This window comes from Malus domestica, chromosome 05 (genome assembly GCF_042453785.1).
Source record: "Malus domestica chromosome 05, GDT2T_hap1".
In the NCBI taxonomy this organism is placed as follows: Eukaryota; Viridiplantae; Streptophyta; class Magnoliopsida; order Rosales; family Rosaceae; genus Malus; species Malus domestica.
In genome coordinates, this window is record NC_091665.1 from 22,575,659 (window position 1) to 22,599,299 (window position 23,641).

At 35.7% G+C, this 23,641-nt stretch overlaps 2 protein-coding genes across 2 annotated transcripts; one reads left to right on the top strand and one right to left on the bottom strand.

Moving 5' to 3' along the window:
* Positions 1-1,110: 1,110 nt before the first annotated feature.
* LOC103436469 (probable pectin methylesterase CGR2) lies at positions 1,111-4,488 on the bottom strand. Its single transcript, XM_008374898.4, has 7 exons — positions 4,287-4,488; positions 3,540-3,689; positions 3,264-3,303; positions 2,974-3,012; positions 2,093-2,467; positions 1,775-1,830; positions 1,111-1,604 (listed from the first exon to the last, which is right to left on the bottom strand). Exons 2-7 carry the CDS (start codon positions 3,660-3,662, stop codon positions 1,452-1,454), a joined length of 786 nt encoding a protein of 261 aa, XP_008373120.1. The 5' UTR covers positions 3,663-3,689; positions 4,287-4,488; the 3' UTR covers positions 1,111-1,451.
* A 15,076-nt stretch (positions 4,489-19,564) lies between these two features.
* LOC103436468 (DUF21 domain-containing protein At2g14520-like) lies at positions 19,565-23,597 on the top strand. Its single transcript, XM_008374897.4, has 11 exons — positions 19,565-20,076; positions 20,775-20,851; positions 20,947-21,030; positions 21,366-21,479; positions 21,576-21,662; positions 21,811-21,950; positions 22,045-22,132; positions 22,492-22,565; positions 22,669-22,793; positions 22,952-23,220; positions 23,317-23,597. The coding sequence occupies exons 1-11, from the start codon at positions 19,899-19,901 to the stop codon at positions 23,359-23,361; spliced, it is 1,281 nt and encodes a 426-aa protein (XP_008373119.3). The 5' UTR covers positions 19,565-19,898; the 3' UTR covers positions 23,362-23,597.
* The last annotated feature ends 44 nt before the right edge of the window (positions 23,598-23,641 follow it).

Sequence of the window (23,641 nt, forward strand, 5' to 3'; positions counted from 1 at the left end):
GCAGGGGCGGAGCCACAGTGGGGTCAATGGGGTCGCACGACCCCTTGAAAGCCATGGAAATAACCTTAGAGGTCCCTTGGAGCTGCTGGTGTGACCCCTTGGAGCTGCACACCACGTGTTCGATGAAATGTCTGAAAGAAGAAAAAGACTTCGGTTGCAGGTTGAAGAAGAAGGAAGGGCGCGCGCGCGAAAAGAAAAAGACTTCGGTTGCAGGTTCTGTGTAGAGTTTCGTTGTGTGCACCTTGTTAGTTTCATTACGAAGCTTTTACTCCTTTTTTTCATGTCCATCTGAGCCTTTTGTTCTTCTAAGTTGAGGGTTTTAATCAAAGTGTAAATCTTCATCAGATTTGATCTTAATTTTCTTTTTATTTTACCATTGTGGAGCTTTTAAGTAGAGGTATGAGAAATTAGGAGGTTGGGTTTACAGGATTGGAAGGTTCATCAACATGGTTTACTGCAGGTGGGAAAGACGACAAAGAAAGGAAGACGACCTGCGTTTTTTTTTTTTTTTTATCTTCCTTCATTTTTTTTTTGTTGGTGCACACATTATTCTTTTTTTTTTTAATTCTTTTTCAGTATTCTCCTTTTTTTTCATTTTAACACCAATTATTTTGTTAAAAATTATTAAAAAAATTTATTATTGTTTCATGCACAGATTAATCCGACACTGCACCAAACGCCCGACTAATTTAGTCAGTACTATCCGACTGGTTTAGTCAGTACAGTCCGAAGTAACAAACGAGGCTAAAAAAAAATTTCGCGCTGCGCGCGCTATCCTTATTGACCCCCCAAACATTATTTCCTAGATCCGCCACTGATGAGGGGTGTGTCAAGAAATAATGTCGGAGACTAAATACCATGCCCCTTTAAAAATTTAATGGAGTCTGGATGTGGTAAATCTGGCGATCAGTTGTTTTGGAAAATCATTGGATCATCATTTCCTTTTAACCATAAGAGACAAGATGCCATCCATTCATGAGATATTACAGTGATCACTAAGAAATTATTTTGTGTTTTATAAAGCCAACAAGCGGGGAGGGAGGAGTATATCGTATGCAACCTTACCCTCACTTTGCAAAGAAATTGTTTACATGACTCGAACGTGTGATCTTTCAGTCACAAAATAACAACCTTTGTGTTTTATAAATATAATAAACAATAATAGATGTAGAAAGTACTAACAAATCTATTACTGCAACAACAACGAGGAGCAAGAATGTTGAGGAAAAACAAATACATCATGTTAAAGAATACATAGCGAGGATGAAAGCCAACTCATGAGAACTCACTTCCCCTACACAGATCGATCAGAAGGTCATGCATCAAACCCGTGCGCACAATTTGGCTCTGTATTCCCATTAAATATAAACTTACCCTTCGGGTGCTGAAAACGTTTTGTACTCGGTGTTTTCACCAAGAGGCTGATAGAGTAAAGATGCAATTTTGTGATTTTAGTGGTATGACTTGAGGTGGAAAACTTGGCAGGTAGGTGTGTAAGATTTCTTTAGTGCAGCCTGTTCAAACTTCTTTGAGGCCACTTCGTTCTCTTCTAGGCTTGTTTGAACAAAGTACCTTATCCACCAAGATGAGCTTCGCAATTTCGCCTTCAAAAGAAAATCATTGCGTCATTCTTCCAGATTTAACTTTTGCAAAGTTAATAGGAAGTTAAACTTGCCACACCCGTACAATCAAAGCAAGAAAATGAAATTGAGAAGCAAAAATAGTATTGCACCAGCAATTGTCATCGATGTGTTATTAAACATTAATAACTTACTGGACGGCCAAATTTGGATAGCTCTGCAACGTTAGCTCTATGCTGACCTGGATAACCTATAAAAGGAAACGACAAGTACATAAAAATTCAAAGAGAACAATAACTGTCATGTATGATTTGCATAATCAATCACGGGCATGACCAACTAAAAGATTGTGTTTAGATTTTGATCAGTAAGGCAGTATGCCTGCACCTCCACCATTTAAGTTGAAGTATTAGCTCCTGCTAACCGATTTTGAATAGAGATGCAGACAAATACCATAAGTAAATCTCATTTGGACTGGGGGTGGGGTGGTGTGTTTACTGAGAAAATTTTACCAGTAAAGATAACAACACCATCAGCAGATACCCGCACCAACTCTGGAAGAGTTCTGTTGAGGTACTTTGGAGACAAGTAATCTAATGCATCTGATGTTATTACGAGAGAAAATGATTTTGCCCGGTATGGCAGTGGAAACTTTATATCAGCCGCCCGCACGATGCCTTTGCTAACAAGACTCTTGCAACTTGCGTCAGCATCTTCCAAGTCATATGGTTCCACACCCCATGCTTCAGTATCCTCTTCTTTTAGTAATTTAGATACCACTGAGCAGGTTTCAGGGCCCACGTGCAACACCTTACGCATGCTATCACCATATGCTTTCTTTAGTATAGGTATTACTCTTTGAACTTCAAATGTACATGAAAAACCACCTACATGTACAAATTAGAGATTTTCAAACTCTAAAATAGTTTTTGTACCTGGAAAAACCTACATGCTAAAATACAACACAAAAATACAGAAAAAAAATCTCTCACAGCAAAGAGTTTCTAATTCTTAAAAAAGTAAATTAAAATAAAAGGAAACGGAGACTTTATAATGATATTTACATATTTTGAAACAACTAAGATCAGTTTGTCTGAATTGTTCAACAGAATAATTCTGTACAGCCTTGTTCCTCTAGGACAAAAAACTATTACACCTACTCCTGACGGAATCTATACAACTCTACTGAGAATCCAACAGAATTGGATAGGCTCGCTAAAAAAAACATATATAGATAACTAGTGAGTTCAAGGATGCAATGTAAGAAATTTATGATAGACAATATGGAATTCTAGCATCCCATTTTGATAAGTATGTGTGCTATTGCATTCGATAACCCAAAACTTTTTAAGAGTTATGGACACTAGACAATAGAATAGATTATGAAATATACCTTCAAGTTTAATTACAGCCTCTTTAGTGCTCTGGCCACCTGTAATACAAACCATAATAATTGAGAACAAAACGGAATGTAGAAAGGACAGCGTTGGATGCTGTCAGAGTTGCAGAGCTTGCCTAAACACTTTTCTTGAAAGGTGGATCGAAAAGATATATGCCCCCATCAACGTTTTTTGTTAGAGTTGGGATGACATTTGAATCACACTTCTTCTTCATACCATAATTTTAGGAAATATTGTTTTTGATAAACCTCATTTGCAAGTAGAAGTCAAAACAACTACTAACCTGACCCGCTAAAAGCGTAGAAGACGAGAAGAACTGCACCCTGAAATTTAAAAGTTAATAGTCAGTATTTTCCTAAAGAAACTAGACTTGCTCGTGTAATTGGGTTCAGTGACGGTATTACTACTAGGATTGAATTTATAAGATGTGTGGACACATTTTAGTCATCTGTTTGTGCTCAACTTTGTCAGGACTGTTTGTTTCTGGATATGTTAGGATTACACCATGATCTCAAAAAAAAATAATGATGCACCGGAAGAAAATGGTGATAGAAAGTACCACAAGCACAAGTCCTATGGACAGTAGAGGTGATGAGCGTGCCTTGGATTGCACTGCACCCACAAATGGGATACTTCCACCGTCACCAATGCGTCTGGAAGGATTTACTGGCCTCCTTGACATGACTATAAATTCTGCAAACTAGAAATCCTGCCAGAAGTAGCATAAGTTGAAAAAAAAAAAAAAAAACTTCCATTAGCAGTGTTTCCAAATGCCTTCTGCCGAAATATTTTTCTAACTGTTTTCTACTCACTGATCTCAAGTTATTCACATCATCCCAATTAAACCGGCACAAACATCTATGACAAAGCCGCAGAGAGATCTTTCGGCATCCACATCAAACACAAAATTCGCATTCCAAACATCAATTCAAACCCATACAGATATACTGCACTCTGCCAGCTACTCCAATCTACCCACAAACCATCAACGAATGCAGCAGTATCAATCTAAAAGTTGCGAAATTGAGGAAGATTCCACTGAAACATGCAAGTTTCAGCTCAAAATTCTTGCAAATAAAACCAACCCATATATCCAATCGACTACGAAATTAGCAAGAACTCAAAAAACACATGCATAATAATGCAATCTTCGCCCAAATCAATACATAATTCAAATTTTGATCGATTAAGCAGTAAAGTAAGCTAATTTGCGGATAAAATCAGTCAATTGAATTCACATAAACGGATCTAGAATCCGAAACGGCAAAGCAAAAAGCAATGATGCGAGAAGTAAATGGGGAGAAACCTGAGGAAAATGCAGCGGGAAAAGCTGGATTAGGAGATCTAGGGCGCGATTCAGATCTGAGCTAGTGCTTTCTTACTCTCTTTAGCTCGCAGAGATTGTTTGGAATCTATTTAATTTGTAGTTGTAGACTTGTAGGAGGAGGAGCTTCAGAGCAACTCTACCTTTGGAGCTCTTCCAGGCAATTCACTATTGAATTCATCTTATTGAACAGTAACTACATTTAATAAATAAATAGTAAATACCATTAATGAGCAGTAATTACCTTTTATATTTCCACCCTTAGAGCCCTCCCCCCTGACAATATGTAATAAAATATTAGTTTTTTTTGTTTGTTTAAATAATATAAAATAAAATAAAACATTGGAAATGGAGCTGCAGGCCCTCGAGCTGACATAAAAAAATTAAATAATGCATGGCCCTCGGGCTGCAGGCTGGTGGACTGTCCACCGGGCCTCAGGCCCTTTCTTCTCCCCTGTCCCCCGAGCAATCCACATGGATGGAGTTGCTCTCATACAACTGCAGGTCCTACCCACTGCAAAGCCTACATCTCCATTAAACAAAGAGTAATGCTACAAGATTAAATTTGTATAATAAATTAGCAAATTAAATAAGGTTTCACCACTAGAAAATAATTACGTTTATCAACGGTTAAATAATAATTCAATCATCATTTATATGTTACTTAGTTTAGAAATTTTAATTTACGAATTTAATCTATCTAACACTTAAATAAACGTAGATTTAATAGTCTAAAATAAAAGTAATATAATAAACACCGACCCTATTTTGTGCAAGTGGAGTTGCATCTTATTCTCAATATTCCTTTAATATTTGCTACAACAAAGTGAAATTTGTTTGTGCAAATTGTTGTAAAATAGTGGGTATGTTTGTCTACATATATATAGTAACTCTTTCACAAGTTTAATAGTGTCATTTGTTTGTTTCCTATGAGGTTGCTCTATAAATAGAGCACTACATTTGATCAAATTAAACTTGGAAGAGAAAAACATCTAATAGCAATAATATACATTACTTCCTTAGCAACAGCTTGTGTTGGTATAATATTTTGCAACTACTTCGCTCATGTCCCGAGTAAAGGTTATCTCTCTAAATTTTGCCTATTTATAACACGTTATCAGCACGACTCTCTAATCATTTCTCATTTCCCTTCATCTAAAGAAAAAAAAATGTTTCCTCTAAGGTTTTTACTATTCTTTTTCTTCCTCTACCTCAATTGCTGGATATACCCTCGCGAAGAACTTTTTGCACCATGTTTACTTCTAGTTCTCAACCTAACAGTTACTTATATATTTGATTTTTTGTTTGGTGTAAATCTTGACTACTAACCTAGTGTTTATTTATGCAATCCAAGATGGTGCGTTATCATCGCCTATCTTGGACTGCAGATCTAATTTTACTACAAATTTAAGTAGAGCGGTATAATCGCCCACCCTATCCTGCATATTTAAATTTACCTGCTATTTAATTTTATCGCAATTTTAGGTGGTGTGGAATAATCACCCACTCTGCTCTGCATATTTAAATTTTATCGCAATTTTAGGTGGTATGGTATAATCGTCCACCCTGCTTTGCATATTTAAATTTTATCGCAATTTTAGGTGGTGCGGTATAATTGTCCACCCTGCAATTTTATCGCAATTTTAGGTGGTGCGGTATAATCGTCCACCCTGCTTTGCATATTTAAATTTTATCGTAATTTTAGGTGGTGCGATATAATCGTCCACCTTACTCTACATATTTAAATTTTCCTACTGCTTAAAGTAGTGTGGAATAATCGCTCATCCTATACTTGTTTCAATGAGAATGGTGCGGTACAATTGTCCTTCTCATTAATCATGTAAATCTCGAGCCTGAAGTTTCGAGTACTTAACATTTTGGCCTGAAGATCAAAAATTTGTAAGAACCAGAAGTTCTAACAATATATTCCTTTAAAACACATATTATTGCAAGTTCTTACACACCTTTTTTTTTTTTTCAGAAAAGAAAATGGCAAACTTGGCAAAGCTTGTTTTTGCTGCCCTGGACATTACTGAGAAGAATTACCTTACCTGGGTACTGGATACCAAGATCCATCTAGAAGCAACGAATCTTGGTGGTACCATCAGGGAAGAGAGCAGTTCATCCTCTCAAGATCGGGCGAAGGCCATGATTTTTATTCGTCGCCATCTTGATGAGGCACTAAAGAGCGAGTACTTAACGGTTGAAGATCCGTTAGCCCTCTGGAAGGTTTTGAGAAACAGATACAATCACCAGACAACGGTGATTCTTCCAAGAGCTCGCTATGACTAGACTCACCTAAGGATCCAAGATTTCAAGTCAATGGCTGAGTACAATTCGACATTGTTCAGAATTACCTCTCAAATGAAGCTCTATGGGGATACTATTACTGATGAGATTTATTGGAAAAGACTTTCAACACATTTCATGCCTCTAACATGCTCCTGCAGCAGCAATATAGAGCGCGAGGCTTCACTAAATACAACCACCTGATATTTGTGCTCCTGGTAGCTGAACAGAACAATGAGCTCCTGATGAAAAACCATAATTCCCGACCTACTGGATCAGCACCGTTCCCAGAAGTGAATATTGCTTCCCTTGAAAGGAATACTATATCCTCCCGTGGCAATAATTACAAACGAGGACGTGGCCACAAGCAAGGCTGGTGGAACGGGAAAGGCAAGAACCAAGGCATAATCCAGGCCCGAGCTTTAAAAATGCAAATCGTCATAAAGGAAAAGCTCATATAAACACTCTTAGAAATCCTAAAGGAGTTTGTCATAGGTGTGGTGGCAACGGACATTGGGCACATACTTATTGCACCCTAAAGCATCTGGTGGAACTGTATCAAGCCTCCTTCAAGGAGAAGGGTGTCGAGATCAATTTCTTTGACCAGACTCAACCAATGGAAACCCCTAATCCAGTGACCAATTTATTAGGACAGTTAAACACAACCCACCTGGATGCTACATACTTTATTAATGAAAGAGGGAATGAAGTTTATGGGTCCGATTGAAGTATTTATGTTTAATGTACTCTTGTTATTTGTACTTGTGGTTTAATGCTCGCATTTTCAATTCAATAAAAGTAGTATTCCAGTATGAATAAACTGCTTTTTCTTTACTCAGAGAACATGGATAAAAATTATGGTTATTCTCAAAACAAGAGCAATGGCGAAGACTTTTGTCTTACAGACAGCGCAACCACATATTCAATACTTCAAGATCGAAAGTATTTATCGAATTTGGTACTTGCAAAAGTAAAGGTAACAACAATATCAGGGCAATCAGATGTAATTGAAGGCTTAGGAAAAGCCCAGATTATGTTACCAAATGGAACAATATTGTCCATAAAGAATGCATTATATGATACTCGATCCATTCGAAATTTGTTGAGTTTTAAAGACATACGTATAAATGGATACCACATTGAAACGAAAAGTGTAGAAAATGTGAAATATTTATGCATTACCTCCAATGATACCCAGAAGCGTATATTGGAGAAGTTGCATGGTTTATCGAGTGGATTGTATTATACATACATACATAAAGACAGTTGAGGCATATACTGTCATGAACCAGAAGTTCATTGATTCAAAGGTTTACATGCTTTGGCATGACCGTCTAGGTCATCCAAGATCTACCATGATGCGTAGAATCATTACCAACTCTAATGGACATCCATTATTGAGCAGACACGTTGATGTCTCAAATGATAACCCTTGCAAGGCTTGTTCCCAAGGGAAGTTGGTAATTGGACCATCACAACTAAAGGTTGATGATGAATCTCCATCATTTTTGCAAAGAATTCAAGGGGATATTTGTGGACCTATTCAACCACCTTGTGGACCATTTCGATATTTTATGGTTTTGGTTGATGTATCTACCCGATGGTCACATGTTTGCCTATTGTCTACTCGAAATGTAGCTTTTGCAAGACTTCTTTCTCAGATAATTAAGTTGCGAGCACAGTTCCCAGATCATCCCATTAAGTCCATTCGACTTGATAATGCTGGTGAATTTACATTTCAAACATTTGATGATTATTGCATGACACTGGGCATTGATGTTGAACATCATGTTCCTCATGTCCATACCTAAAATGGTTTAGCAGAGGCATTTATCAAGTGACTTCAATTAATAGCCCGCATTCTGCTCAAGAAAACGAAATTGCCAATCTCTGCATGGGGACATGCCATCTTACATGCAACATCATTGGTTCGACTGAGACCCATAACCAACCACCAGTACTCATCAATACAATTCGTGTTTAGACATCAGCCAAATATTTCACATTTACGAGTTTTTGGTTGTGCTGTTTATGTGCCTATTGCACCGCCACAACGAACTAAAATGGGACCTCAGCGCAAACTGGGAATTTATGTAGGTTTTGATTCACCATCTATCATTAGATATTTGGAACCTTTGACTGGTGATATATTTACAGCTCGTTTTGCTGATTGTCATTTTGATGAGACAGTTTTCCCGTCGTTAGGGGGAGAAAAGACCGTTCCAGAATAATGGCAAGAGCTGACATGGGTTGTTCCCACCTTATCTCATTTTGATCCATGAAGCACTCAATGTGAAAATGAAGTGAAAAGAATCATCCATCTTCAAGGTATTGATAATCAAATGCCAAATGCATTTAATGATGCTTCGAAAGTGACAAAGTCACATAGACCAGTTGCAAACACACCTGCAAGAATTGATGTCATTGTTGGACAAAATAAAGTGGCAGCGAATGATTCATCTAGTGCACGCCTGAAGCGTGGTAGACCCCCAAGTTCAAAAGATTCAGCCCCTCGAAAGAGAAAGATGAGGGCACAACCTAAATGAAATCATTCAAGAAAAGAAATTGAATGATAAATCCACAATTCATAATTCTGTACTTCCAGAAAAAGAAAATGTCCTTGATGGGACATCTGTCCCTGAAGAGACATAAGTACATGAAAGCAAAGAAATATCCATAAATTATGCATGTACTAATGAATTGTGGGATTGAAATGAAATAATCATCGACGACATGTTTGCATTTGCAATAGCCACTGAAATTATATTAAGTGATGATATTGAGCCCCGCTTTGTTGATAAATGCAGACAGAGACAAGATTGGCCTAAGTGGAAAGATGCAATCCAGGCAGAATTAAATTCCTTAGAAAGAAAAAGTGTTTTTGGACCAGTAATCCAAATCCCGCCTGGTGTGAACCCCGTACGTGATAAATGGGTATTCACAAGGAAACGCAACGAGAAAAATGAGATTGCAAGATATAAAGCACGACTCATTGCACAAGGTTTTTCACAAAGACCTGGAATTGATCATGAAGATACATACTCTCCTGTAATGGACGCAATTACGTTCCGTTACTTAATAAGTTTGGTGATTTCAAAAAAACTTGACATGCGACTTATGGATGTCATCACCGCGTATCTATATGGAGAATTAGATACTGACATATATATGAAAGTCCCAGAAGGATTTAAGTTGTCTGAAGCAACTAACAAACCACGAGGTATGTTCTCAATCAAATTAAGGCGATCACTATATGGGCTGAAACAATCTGGGCGAATGTGGTATAATCGTCTCAATGAGTATTTGATTAAAGAAGGATATGCCAACAATGTCATCTGCCCTTGTGTGTTCATTAAGAAATCAAATACTGGATTTGCTAAAGTGGCATTATTCGTCGATGATATGAACCTAGTTGGAACCCCTGAAGAGCTCAACAAAACTGCTGAATATCTGAAAAGAGAATTTGAAATGAAAGACCTTGGGAAAACAAAATATTGTCTCGGCCTGCAGATCGAGCATTGTGTTAATGGAATTTTGGTCCATCAATCAGCTTACATTGAAAAAATACTGAAGCGATTTGGCATGGACAAAGCTTATCCACTTAGAACCCTAATGGTTGTTCATTCTTTGGACATTAAGAAAGATCCATTCCGTCCAAAAGAAGATGATGAACCAGTCCTTAGTCCAGAAGTAACATATTTGAGCGCAATAGGTGCTTTATTGTATTTAGCACAGTGTACTAAACCAGATATAGCTTTTTTCAGTTAACTTGTTAGCCAGGTACAGCTCTACTCCAACAATTTGTCATTGAAAGGGAGTCAAAGATGTTCTACGATACCTTCGTAGGACAAAAGATGTGGGTCTCTTCTACTCAGACAAGCCCACAAATGAACAAATCCTTGTTGGATATGCAGATGCTGGTTTTCTCTCCGATCCGCATAAAGCCCGCTCACAAAATGGATATGTGTTCACTAATGGAGATACTGTAATTTCATGGCGATCAACGAAGCAAACGTTAGTTGCTACATCTTCCAATCGCTCGGAAATAATTGCTTTACATGAAGCAAGTTGTGAATGTTCTTGGTTAAGATCAATGATCCATCACATCTAGAATTCATGTGGTCTACCTTCAAAGACAGACACTCCAACTGTCATCCATGAAGATAATGCAATCTGTGTAGCCCAGATGAAGAAATGATTCATCAAGGGTGATAAGACTAAACACATATCTCCAAGATTTTTCAGTGCACATGAGCTTCAGAAAGGTAAAGTTATTGAAGTCAGACAAATCTGTTCCAATGAAAATTTAGCAGACTTGTTCACCAAATCTCTACCAAAGTGCACATTTTAGAAGTTGGTGCAGGGAATCGGATTACGTCGGCTTACAAATTTGAAGAATGCGGAATTAGGGGGAGATACAATTCAGGGGGAGCATCCATGATACATGCATGTTGTACTCTTTTTCCTTCGATTAGGATTTTTCCCACTGGGTTTTTCCTATCAAGGTTTTAACGAGGCAACATAAGCATGCTCAACACCATCCGGGTAAAGTTGTACTCTTTTTCCTTCGCTATGGTTTTTTTTTTTCCCATTGGGTTTTTCCAAGCAAAGTTTTAATGAGACAACTGATATTGATATGTGGGCATCCAAGGGGGAGTGTTGTAAAATAGTGGGTATGTTTGCCCACATGTATATAGTAACTCTTTCACAAGTTTAATAGTGTCATTTGTTTGTTTCCTATGAGGTTGCTCTATAAATAGAGCACTACATTTGATCAAATTAGACTTGGAAGAGAAAAACATCTAATAGTAATAATATACATTACTTCCTCTGCAACAGCTTGTGTTAGTATAATATTTTGTAACTACTTCGCTCCTATCCCGAGTAAATGTTATCTCTCTTAATTTTGCCTATTTATAACACAAATGCTAATATGATAGTCTAGTTTTTATTATTGAATTTCAAAGAAGAACGAAAAGGGTCTCACGAAATCAATATAAGCATTTTGTATTGTGGAGAGGCTTCCAACAATGTTTACTTAAAGTGCGGTGTTAGTCACATACTAATGTTTATATTTCACATATTTTTTTGTTAATTTATGTCATTTGATCATCTTCAATTCATTTGATTTGATGGTCGAAATTGAGAATGGTGTAGAAAGTAAAAATGAATATGTTAATAACATCATCCTAACTTAATCGAAACTAGTGATATTTTACCAAAAAATGTATTGAATGACTGAAAATACATATGTTCGTAACATCACTTGTCATGTCATGCAAGATTTTAGTACCCATAATAATCTCTATCTCGCGAATTTTGAATTGTTCCAGCTTTTAGCATATCTCTAAAGGCTAAATCACGGTTGGTCCTTATTAATTTTAATTCATTTGCCTTTTTCGCATTAATTTTATTTTTTTTATTTTTTTTATTTTTTTTCCTTTTTGAGTATCTCTAAAGGCTAAATCACGGTTGGTCCTTATTAATTTTAATTCATTTGCCTTTTTCGCATTAATTTTAATTTTTTTCTTTTTTTTTCCTTTTTGAGTTTTCATAATAATGTGAATAAAAATTGACAACTCATGAGGGCAAAGTTAAAAATGTTAGAGAAACTAATAAAAAGAATGATTGTTGCACTGTTATTTTTGTTATCACAAACTGTTGTGGCCAATTAACCAAAAGGAGAGAGAGAGAGAGAGAGAATTAGGCAAAGGAAAATTGTAGGATGTATTTTCCTTGTGCAAGTGCATTTATTTATAATAAATCATTAGAAGAGAGAGATTTGTTCTCTAGGTAATACAAACTTACAAAGTCTAATAGGAAAAAAATCACGAGAATAAAGAGTAATCGTAAATCCAATTTACCTTGGATTTACATAATCACACATGTACTAAATATTAATTACAACACTCCACCTTGAGTGTCTAAATACTCAAGTAGTTATTACATCAGATCTTGCAAAGATGGTTGATGAAGTGGTCTCGTCAACACCGATAAAGTAACATGCTAGTCTCAAAAAAGGAAAACAAAACCGGCTTTGTAAAACCCCATATGGGAAAAAAAAATACCTATAGTCTAAAGAAAAAGGTGAGTAATGCAAAGTCAAGTTTAAGTGTCTACTTGACGTACACAAGGGTATGACTATTCTAGGTTAAAATCTAGTCAGGGTATGACTATTTTTTGGGTCTTCATTCATAGATTATCCTTGTGAAAAATCATTTCAATCTGAAACCATTTATCCATTTGATTGTCATCATGAAATTTCATAACAAATGTTTGTTAATTTCTTTAAACTCAATTAGATGCTTCAAACATTTCTGATTGGGCTAATATTTTGCAATGATGATCTATAAGTACAACTTGAAAAATAAACGTTTTAAATCGTTGAAGTTCAATGTGAAGTATGCTCCACAAGTAGTCCCCATTTTTATCAAAAAAATAATAATAATAATAATAAAGATCCATTTGGATAAAAGGCACATATGTATATATAGTATATTGTTGACAAGATAATTATAAAACTAGGGTAAACAAAAACGAGAATTGTAAGAGCAACTCTGCCCTTAAACAATCCCCTAGGCTATAGGCAACCCAATCTCCCAAAGTGAATAGTAATTGTCCAAATGCATCTCCACTCCTAAACTAAATAGCCTAAGCTACTGGTATTAAAATATTACTTTTTATAAAATAATAAAAGATGATTTTATTTTTAGTTTCGGGTATGATTTTTAACCAATCTCATCATATATTGTGTCATTATTTAAAAGTACAATTTTTGTGGATAGATGTTCAAGTAGATTTTTAACAAATTCCATGGCACCATATGTCATGATTATGTAAGAATTTTGTGAATAGATTTCCGATAAATTTTATAGAAAAAATATAGTTTTTGTAATTTTATTAACTTAATTAATCTGAACTATTGGATTACAAAAAAATTGAAATCCAACAGCCCAATGGTGACACATAGCCAACAGTAACATTTTTATTTAAGCTGAAAAACCTGGACTGTTTATTGGAAAATCAAATGGTTCAGATTGTGACACATCGTCTAATTGTTGGGGTTAGATTTTAAATTTTTTTTACTGTTGGAAATCCAACTGTCCAGCTTTCGCCACGTAATGTTGTCTGGGACTAGCGCCCGCTCACTCATGTTTTCCACGCTCCTGGTGCCAAAAAAATTTCAACATTGGCTGACGTCACATTGCCTCAGTTGTTGGCCCTGTCGATTCGAGCCTGGGGGAAAAGTCGGGCTCCCATGGAGCCCAGTGGATTGGTATGAACTGGAGGATTTTTTGGGGGAGGGGAAGGGAATTTGAGTTACTCTTACCATCAGTCGGCGGCTCGCAACGTCGACAAAGGCATAGGAGTTTCAGACTAACAACGTTGTTGTCAACAACACAACCACCTGCCTAGCAGGGCATAATTTCAAGCCAAGAATGGTGAGAAGAAACATACAACAAGTTGCAGGCACGGATATTCCCACACCTTCCGCCATCAGTGGTCAGAATTTTTCTTTGATATCTAATTCAGCTCGAAACCACCAACCACAAAGTGTGCGTTAACCTAACTCCCACTGAAATTGTTAAGCCATTAATATTAATCTATTTCAAGACACTTTTGTTTGTTTGTTTTTTTTTGTTATTGAGAAAATAAATATTATTAACTCTCTTATCGCTAATATAAAAAATGTGATTGCTAGCCAACATCTATAAATCGTCTTTGTTGTGTTTTCAGATGGACAAATTTTGTATTCTCCAAGTCCGTTGTTGATTTATTAAGACTTCGACTATGTCTATAGTGCTCTGTAGCATCGTATATTATAATTTAATTCACAATGTAGTTAGCATTATATTAATCTATCATCAACTCTTATCACTACTACAAAATACATGATAGAGAACAACTAAAAACATCTTTTTCTTTTTTTCTATAAGGAAAAAAAAGAGTATAAATTATGCATGTCATGCCACTATATGTTGAAAAAATATTTGCCTTTAGGTTTAATTTAATGTTTGGTTTTTTTGAGCCTAGCATGCTAAAATTAGGGTTTCGTTTCCTTACCTATTAGAGTTATGTTTGTTCTATAGAATAATAAGATAGTCACAAATATAGTCTTTTTGAGTTATGTAGTTGGTTTCGGGGAGTTCTAGTGTTTCTTCATTTCCAGTACTATTCCTAATTTAGTAATCCATTTATTCGTCTATTCATTGTGTGTACTTTGATTTTCAACTCTATATACGAGGCACGCATAGAGAAGTGGCATTCGCATTAACGCTAATAATATTAAATAGTATGATCAGTTCTTCGTCTCCTGGTTAATTATTTTTTAGTTAATTAATTAAGCTTAAAGTTTGAAAGGTTGACGATTGCCAAAAGGTTATCAGGGTTTGTATCAGTGTCCCAGAAATAAAAGGGTTTCTTAGCACCCCCACGTAGTTCGGATTATATTACTTGCATGGTACACATTCCATCTGATTTGCAACTTGTTTTTTTTTCACTTTCCGATTCATGATTACAAATCTCAAATAATGATATTAAATCGGATTATTCATTCAATATGAGCTGAATATATTTGATTGGAATTAAATTAATTATTATATAATAATTTTACATGAATAAATATTTTGTTGTTAGTCGTGAGAATAATGTTCTCTTATTAGACAGTTAGAAGATGAACGTTGGGTATATGATTCCAAATCAAAGCTTCATGTTGGAGCATCGTTCTCCTTCATGAGTGATAGTGCATGTTTATCATTATTTGTTAGTTGGCCCCAACATTAATTGAGTATTTCTTTAAAGTGAAAGACAACGTTTGATTAAATTTCTCCTAGAGTTTTTCTTTATGGATGCCTTTTTATCTAATACCCTAATTATCACATATTTCTGCCTCTGTTGTAAAATAAAACAAAATTTGGAAAATTTTCATTATAAAATAACGAGGTTGGCGTTTTTACAAGAAACATAAAGCCGAACTTTTGTGGAATATTCTCATTATCTAAGACCGTCTCCAATCTTTGGGTTAAACTTAAAATTTTTTATTCAGAAAAAATTTATGTTTTAATTCAGAAGCAGTTTTTTTCTCAAATGATCCTAAGTTAAAATTTTATCTCGAGATTATTAAAGAATGAATTTAGGAGGAAAAAAAATTTGGTGACTTTATTTAAAATAAATTTTGTGTAGATTATCTAAAAGTTGAAAATTCACTAAACCGACCCATGAAACATGTATTTATAGAATTTTTGGGTGAACTTTGATTTAGATTTTTTTTTAATTATTAGCTGTTGAATTTAATTTTGAGTTGTAAGAATTCGATCTCAGTTGTTAGATTTAATGTATTGAAAGATTTAAAATTTAAAATTAAATAGGTTTGAGTTTGGATTGTTGGATCGAAAAAGAGTTGTTGGGCTCGGTTTGGGTAGCCAACATTATAATCAGGGGCGAGCCCCACTTCTTGTAAGCCCTCACGCCTTTGGTGTGTTAGGCTCGTCACTTTGCTGTGACCTCCATTTTTTTGGGCTCGTCCACATGCATAAGATGTGCCAACCTTTGACCCTAGCGGGAATTCTGGGTTAAATTTGCCCAAATTTTAAGTTTTAATTCAAAAGATATTTTAGCTCAACCATTAGACAAGGATTGGCTTAGTTTATAACCTGAATTTTAGGTTTCAATCGAAAGGTTGAAGATGGTCCAAAAATATTATGTTTTTTGCAACACAAGGTTTCTTTTACTAATGTTTTAAGGTTATAATAAGAGCGAATCTTGTATAGTTACGACATACGGCAACAGTCACAATAAAATTGAATTAGATGAGACTAAAGTACAAAAAGTTTTCCTTCTTATATTGTAAGTGTATATGTTGTATTACGTAAAGTTGTACTTATCTTGTATGTATTTACTATTTAATATAAAACTAAATCACAACAAATTGGAAAGAGATAGGAGAGCGAATCACGTATAGGTTGTCTCATTAATAATTTAATCCCTCATTAATCTATTATTAGTCAGCAACATCGAGAAAGCATGTGATTAGGGTAAGACACCAAACACAGTGACAATGCTCTCTCTCTCTCTCTCTCAGCCAGCCGCTAGCTTGCAGCTGCATGCCGGTTTAGCTTAACGTGGACCCGCCAAATCGATGACGAAGAAATGAAGATTATAACGACGCATATTCTGTTCTCCAAATCGACCACTAACTCATCCCATCTTTGTACCACACGTCAACCCCCACACAATGCCGACCCATTTCCAACTATACATATAAATATATACACACACACATTATTTTCATTATCAACCCCTATCACCCCTTCACTTTGATTTTAACAACACTCCTGTTTCCGCGAATTAGTATGGTATTCGTTATTTATAAAATTTGAATAATAAAATCTTTCACTTACAAACAAACATATATTATTAAACTGTAATACTAAGTAACATTTACTTATATATTTTAATGAAAACAAGGTAAAAGTATTCAATATCTACTAAACCTCAAAGATCTAACATGGCCTAACGACCATGTCGCCATTACCACTTAATATGGGAATTAGTCCAACTTGGCTCAATGTAATCAGATGACGCAGGATCAGCTAAATGGGAAAATCATCCAATAAGTTGTGGCCTAGTCATGGTCTATGAATTTTTACTATAAGAATCCCCAACAAGATCCTCTACAGATCCTTTTGGTGAGGATCCTGGGGATCTGTAAATTGTATCCGTTCATTGTACATTGTGTGATCAGTTTTTGTCAGGTACTGTTTGTGTTTAATTTTAAATAAAAATATTTAAAATAATTTTTGACTATACGATGTACGATGAACGAATATAATTCCAGCGAGGATCCGGATTCTAAGAATCCCACGAACTAAGAGCCCTTAATGAGAGGCTTTATCAATCAAACGCAAGGCAATAAGTCTCAAGCACATCACTTAGAGCATCCATGTGTATCACAACCAGCTACAATCACACTCAATTCTACTAGTATACAAGAACATGATGCTTGCCACTTAGTATTACGGTCTAGTGAAATTCCTCTTCACTTGCAAGTGAGGGGTCTTAGGTTCGATTCCAGCAAAAATGAGTTTGAACCACATTATTATTAGCCCATTGTGAGACTAAGTCTATCCCTTCTCCCTTAATATAGATAATATCGTTTGTTTAAAAAAAAAAAAAACATGGCGCTCCTAAATTTTCATTCATCTTCTAAAACCTTGATTCACATCAAACTGGTGAGACAAGGCTTAACATGTTAATTCATTCTTGCTTGTAGAGACATCAAGGTAATTCTAATACATAGCCTCGTTTGGTATATTTTTTTATTTTTTTTTTAGCATTTGTTGAGTTTTTGAAAATTCAACCTTAAGTCATCTTTGGTTTGTATATATACGAGTTAGGATCCGGAAACACTCATTTATGACACTCATTTGTATGGTCAACTTTGTAATATATTTTAACGACCCGAACTGTTTAATTTTAATACATCATTCATAGATCATTCTTGAAAAAAATTAAACAAATTCAAAACTCTTAAGACATTCATTTGTAGTGAATAATATGCACAAATACACTTCTAGAAAGAAATACTAAATTTAATCCAACAACCATATGATTTCGGATTTGAGTGATTTGTGTTAGACATGACCATTGAGGTAAGACCCAAAAAATAGACAATTTGATCGTTAAAATACATTACGGAGTGTGCTCCATAAAAACGTGCATCAAAAGCGTATATCTCTGAATCCTAACCATATTTTCAACTTTTTATTATCAAATAAGTCAAACTTGTTCTTCAAATGTTTTGTTGTATGAAATATTTAATGGCATAACATGATTTGAAGAATAATATCCTTTGCATATTATGTATATATCATTTTTATGTAATAATGTAGTGGGTAGGGTACATAGTCAAGAATCAAATCAAAGTCCTATTCTAATCCTGTCTATCTTTCTCCCCACACTTTCTCAACATTTTACGTTATAACATTTCGTGAATTATAACCTAAATTTGGTTATATTTTTCTTTCAGTCTCATGTGTCAAGCTTTCCATTATTTCTGCATATTTTGTACTTACACATAAAAACATAATATATATATATATATATATATATATATATATATATATTTCTTATTTAATAGAAATACCTTTATGTAACGAGTAGTTTTAACGAAAAGTCCACGGTACTGTTCACTTTAATGAAAAATCACATTTTTACACTAAAAAGTCAAACATGGTACCATTCACTTTACCATTTATTTTGTCTTTATCATTAAAACTCAAAGTTTTCAAATTATTTTAATTAGTTTTCCTTAAATATAACCGTTTGTTTCTTTTGCACAAAGTAATCTAAATAGAACATGGAGATGTGCAATCAATCTTGGGTCAGACGTCCCCCATCTTCATTGATTCACATTCTCGATAAGGATGACCTTCCTTGCCCTCCTTAAGTGTTGAGTGTTGTGGTGGTGTGGTGGGATGGCGTTGAGCCTTTGTTGTAGCGTCTCTTGGTTGTTGTCCCGCTTACTGCCCGTCTTTTGTTTTGCTTAGCTTGTCCCTCTGTGGACGCTCCTTGGATTGTTGGCTGTTGCCCTGGTTATGCTTATTTCCAGTCTTCCAAAAAAAACAAACATAGAAAAAGTTTGAGTCGAACTTTGACATCAAATAAAGAAGTAAAATGCTTTCAACTGTCATAATAGCTACAAGCCTACAAGCCACCACCTGAAAAACCATTATCATCAATTTCTTGTTAAAACTGTTTTTTATCATTTTAAATTTTAGGATGGATTTGACAATTTGGTTTTTGTTTTATTTTCTGGTATTAGTTTAAAAAATAAGGAAAAATAAATGTAAGAAAAGAGAAGAAGAAATAAGAACAAGACATATAACAGAAATGAACAATAAAACTAAAAAAAGTTTATTTTCAGACAACAAAAAACGTTGTGAAAACTGTTTATTTTTTTTTAATAATTTGATAAAGTAAAAAAACTAAAACGTGAAAAAAAAAAACTAAATTATCAGAGTGGAAGAAAAAGGTGATTCCAAACGCTGTAGTGCTATAAATTCCCAGTTCCCACCATTCCCTGGAAATTCCTCTCTCTCTCTCTCTCTCTCTCTCTCTCTCTCTCTCTCTAAATTCTTGAGTCGGCGTTCGGTTGAAGAAGCTCGAGCAATCAGCAATGGAGGTTCTTCTCTGAGAGGGAGCGATATCGGAGCTCTGGTTTTTCCAAATTCGGAAGCTTTGGGGAGGACGTAGCTGCTTAATCAGTTGATTGCGAGCTGAGGAAGAAGAAAGGTTGCAGCTTCAATGGCGGTGGAGTACGAGTGCTGCACCAGTGGATTCTTCATTCACATAGTGGTCATCGTGCTGCTGGTGCTGTTCGCGGGGCTAATGTCCGGGCTCACCTTGGGCCTCATGTCCATGAGCCTCGTCGATCTCGAAGTCCTCGCCAAGTCCGGGACGCCGAAGGATCGCAAGCACGCCGGTACGGCTTCTGATTTTGATTTTGGTTCTGAATTTTTGTTTTGTTTCGTTTTGAATTCTCTGTTCTGTTTGGCTGCTGGGAAAATGCGAGAAAAGGTGGACAGAAAATGGTGTGGGACCCTATTTGATGTTTATTTCTACTATTTTTAGTATAATCTGGATTGTTGTTTTTGTATGGATTTCGATTCGAGGTTAGTTGATTATATGGAGATGGATATGATTGTTTGGAATTGGATTGTTCAGCTGTGGAAATATTTTGCCCAATTATATTGATAATTTCACTTATCCTTGTTAAAACATGAAACTTTAGTTCTCCATTGGCATGAATAGTGATGTTTTGAGAGGAGAAAGGGTGTGTCAGTGTTGGAATTAAAGAATGAAAAGTGATTTCGTGAGAATTAGAGCCCGTTTGGGATTGCTTCTCGCAGGGCTAAAAGCGCTTTCTGGCAGCCAAAAGCGACATCTTCCATGAGGATTAACTGGGTTTCTTCTTTGTTTTATGTCTTGTGTTATAAGGAATCTGTAAATTTACTTGAAAGATATAGCATAAAGGTTCCCATGGAAAAATAATGTTTTTGTGCAAGGGTTTTTAGCTTTGTAAAGATAGATTCGGTTGTACTAGCTTCGTTTGATATTGATTTGGACAATGCAGTTTAGCTAATCATTTCACCTGTCTCTGTATCCTGTTTCTAATTGCAGCGAAGATATTACCAGTTGTCAAAAACCAGCATCTGTTGCTTTGCACCCTGCTGATTTGCAATGCTGCTGCAATGGAGGTACATGTTATTGATGTTTGTTGGAAAAGATACCAACTTCAATAAAATAATAATAAAAGGTAAGATGATATTGAAATCTCTGTTCCTTCTCTCAGACACTCCCAATTTTTCTTGATGGTTTGTTGAAAGCTTGGGGTGCAATCCTCATTTCGGTGACACTGATTCTTCTGTTTGGCGAGGTAAGTGATATATCATTTTGTTTGTATTGTAGGATGGCCTAGAACATCGATAGTTGAAGTTTGTAAGTCTGACTTCTGCGAGGATGTTTTCATTTTGTTAGTTATTTATGATCTGAACTAACTGGCTCTTTGAGGCAACACTGAGAGGGCATATCCACAACCCAACACTATGTTGATGTTCATTGGTTTGCTTGAGAAAAATTACTTTGAGAACGTAAAGTTAGTTTTAGCATCACAATGTTGATATACCATTGTTACATGTATATTTGAAGTCATTGACGATATAAAACACGCCATGTGTGTGCCACTAACTTCTGTTTCACCTGTGTGTGCAGATTATACCACAATCTGTTTGTTCCCGATATGGTTTGGCTATAGGCGCAACAGTGGCTCCAGTTGTCCGTGTTCTTGTTTGGGTTTGCTTTCCTGTTGCATATCCTATTAGTAAGGTATGATAGTTTTAGCACTTACTTTTTTCTTTGCAATTTCTTATGCTAGCGGAATGAGGTCAACTCTCTGACTGTTACGTTCTACGTGGTTTCCAGCTATTAGACTTTCTGTTGGGCCATGGACATGTAGCTCTCTTTCGCAGAGCTGAGTTGAAAACGCTTGTAGATATGCATGGCAATGAGGTACGTATGACAGCTCTCTTAAATTTAATTGTCAACTGTCATATTAGCTTCATCATTCTTCTGTAATTCTTTCATTGGGTCTTTTTCTCACTTCTGTTTTTAGAGTACTTACGACCTGCCTCATAACCATATGTCTATCTTGTTCTAGGCCGGAAAAGGTGGAGAGTTGACACATGATGAAACAACCATTATTGCCGGAGCACTTGGACTCTCTGAGAAAACGGCTCGTGATGCCATGACTCCTATAGCTGAAACTTTTGCGATCGATATCAATGCCAAGCTTGACAGGTTTATTATGCTTTACGCATTATAGCAGAAAATACTTTTGTTGACTGTATGATAATATTTTGATTTCCAACCCTAAATGCTGCTTATCACACAGGAATTTGATGAATCTAATATTGGAGAAAGGGCATAGCAGAGTACCGGTTTATTATGAGGAGCCGACGAATATTATTGGACTCATCCTGGTAAATTTTTAACAATGCCCTTTTCTATACATCCCAAGTTCCCAACATGCAGGTTAAAACCAATGTAAATCAGAGTTAACTTGGGTTAAATATCTCTATCAACTTTGAGTCTGAAAATATCTGCGCATAGGCAATTTATTTGACATGTTGAAACGCTGTGCTATGAAACTTAAACAGGTTACTAAAATAATTGTAATCCAAAGTCATGTTGAGTTAATTGGTGCTTAAATTTCGAGCATGGTCGACAAGTTAATGTATCTTGTTTTCTGCTTTCATTCCATTTGATTTATCTTGATTTTAGTTTGCTATATTTTTCTTTGTGACATACTTCTCTCAACTACTGAAAATTCAAAATTTAGGTAAAAAATTTGTTAACGGTGAACCCAGAAGAAGAAGTACCTGTAAAGAATGTCACTATACGCAAGATTCCAAGGTATTTTGCGTTGATTTAAGTTCACGTTTGTTGTAGGATTAATTTCAGTACAAATTGAAGATGATTTACATAAAATGATGTTGTACTCTCATTTGTTTGATAGGGTTCCAGAAATGTTGCCTTTATATGACATATTGAATGAGTTTCAAAAGGGTCACAGTCACATGGCTATTGTTGTAAGAAGGTGCAATAAGAATGTGGAGCAGACTAATGGCATTCCGGGTGACAGTAAGTACCTGTTTCCTACTGTAGAATGCCTTGACAATTTCCTTAGCGAGAAATTTTCCATCCGCCCCTTCAAACTCTACGAACGGACTTTTTTGTTTTTTTGTTTTTTCATTTTGTGATAGGCTGATTGTAACTGTTCTCTATATCTCCCTTAATAGGTCCAGTGAAAGAGGTGAAAGTCGACATTGACGGTGAAAAGCCTCTTCACGAGAAGTTGAAGAGCAAAAGATCACTGCAGAAGTGGAAGAGCTTTCCGAATTCAAACAGTGCAAATAATTCATACAGGACTGGGTCCAGAAGCAAGAAATGGACAAGGGAGATGTACTCAGACATCCTGCAGACTGATGGTGAGCTCCCCAAACTACCTGAAGAGGAAGAGGCTGTTGGCATCATAACAATGGAAGATGTTATCGAAGAACTTTTACAGGTACAGATCTCATTTGAAGCACTATTTCTATTTTTCGATGCATCATAATTTTGCTAACGAGGCCTCGTATCCTGACCTCAAATATTCGTATTGTAGGAGGAGATTTTTGACGAGACTGACCATCAGTTCGAGGACTCATAACACCGGCATTTCTTGGAAGCAGAGTGTCTTGTGTCTGTAAGTGCTGAAATAGGTTTGATAGAAAACTCTACTAAAACTGTATTAAATAGTCATACGGTTGAGAAGTTGATGGATATATGGAATTAAGTACTCTAGTATTAGTATCTGCGTATGTCAGAGATGAATGTCAAAACTTTTCTCCACCCAATGTTGTGAATATTTTGGATTTATGGTAAATGAGCAGGCTTTTCGTAACACATGGACAACGCGCACGCATCGCTTTGTAGCGTTTACAATGCTT

Coding starts and splice junctions, on each gene's coding strand:
- LOC103436468 (XM_008374897.4), top strand. CDS start 19,899: ATGGCGGTGGAGTACGAGTGCTGCACCAGTGGATTCTTCATTCACATA. Junction 20,852..20,946: donor GCAATGCTGCTGCAATGGAG/GTACATGTTATT, acceptor TCCTTCTCTCAG/ACACTCCCAATTTTTCTTGA. Junction 22,566..22,668: donor ACTATACGCAAGATTCCAAG/GTATTTTGCGTT, acceptor TTTGTTTGATAG/GGTTCCAGAAATGTTGCCTT.
- LOC103436469 (XM_008374898.4), bottom strand. CDS start 3,662: ATGTCAAGGAGGCCAGTAAATCCTTCCAGACGCATTGGTGACGGTGGA. Junction 3,304..3,539: donor CCATAGGACTTGTGCTTGTG/GTACTTTCTATC, acceptor TTTAAATTTCAG/GGTGCAGTTCTTCTCGTCTT. Junction 1,831..2,092: donor TGGTGTTGTTATCTTTACTG/GTAAAATTTTCT, acceptor TTCCTTTTATAG/GTTATCCAGGTCAGCATAGA.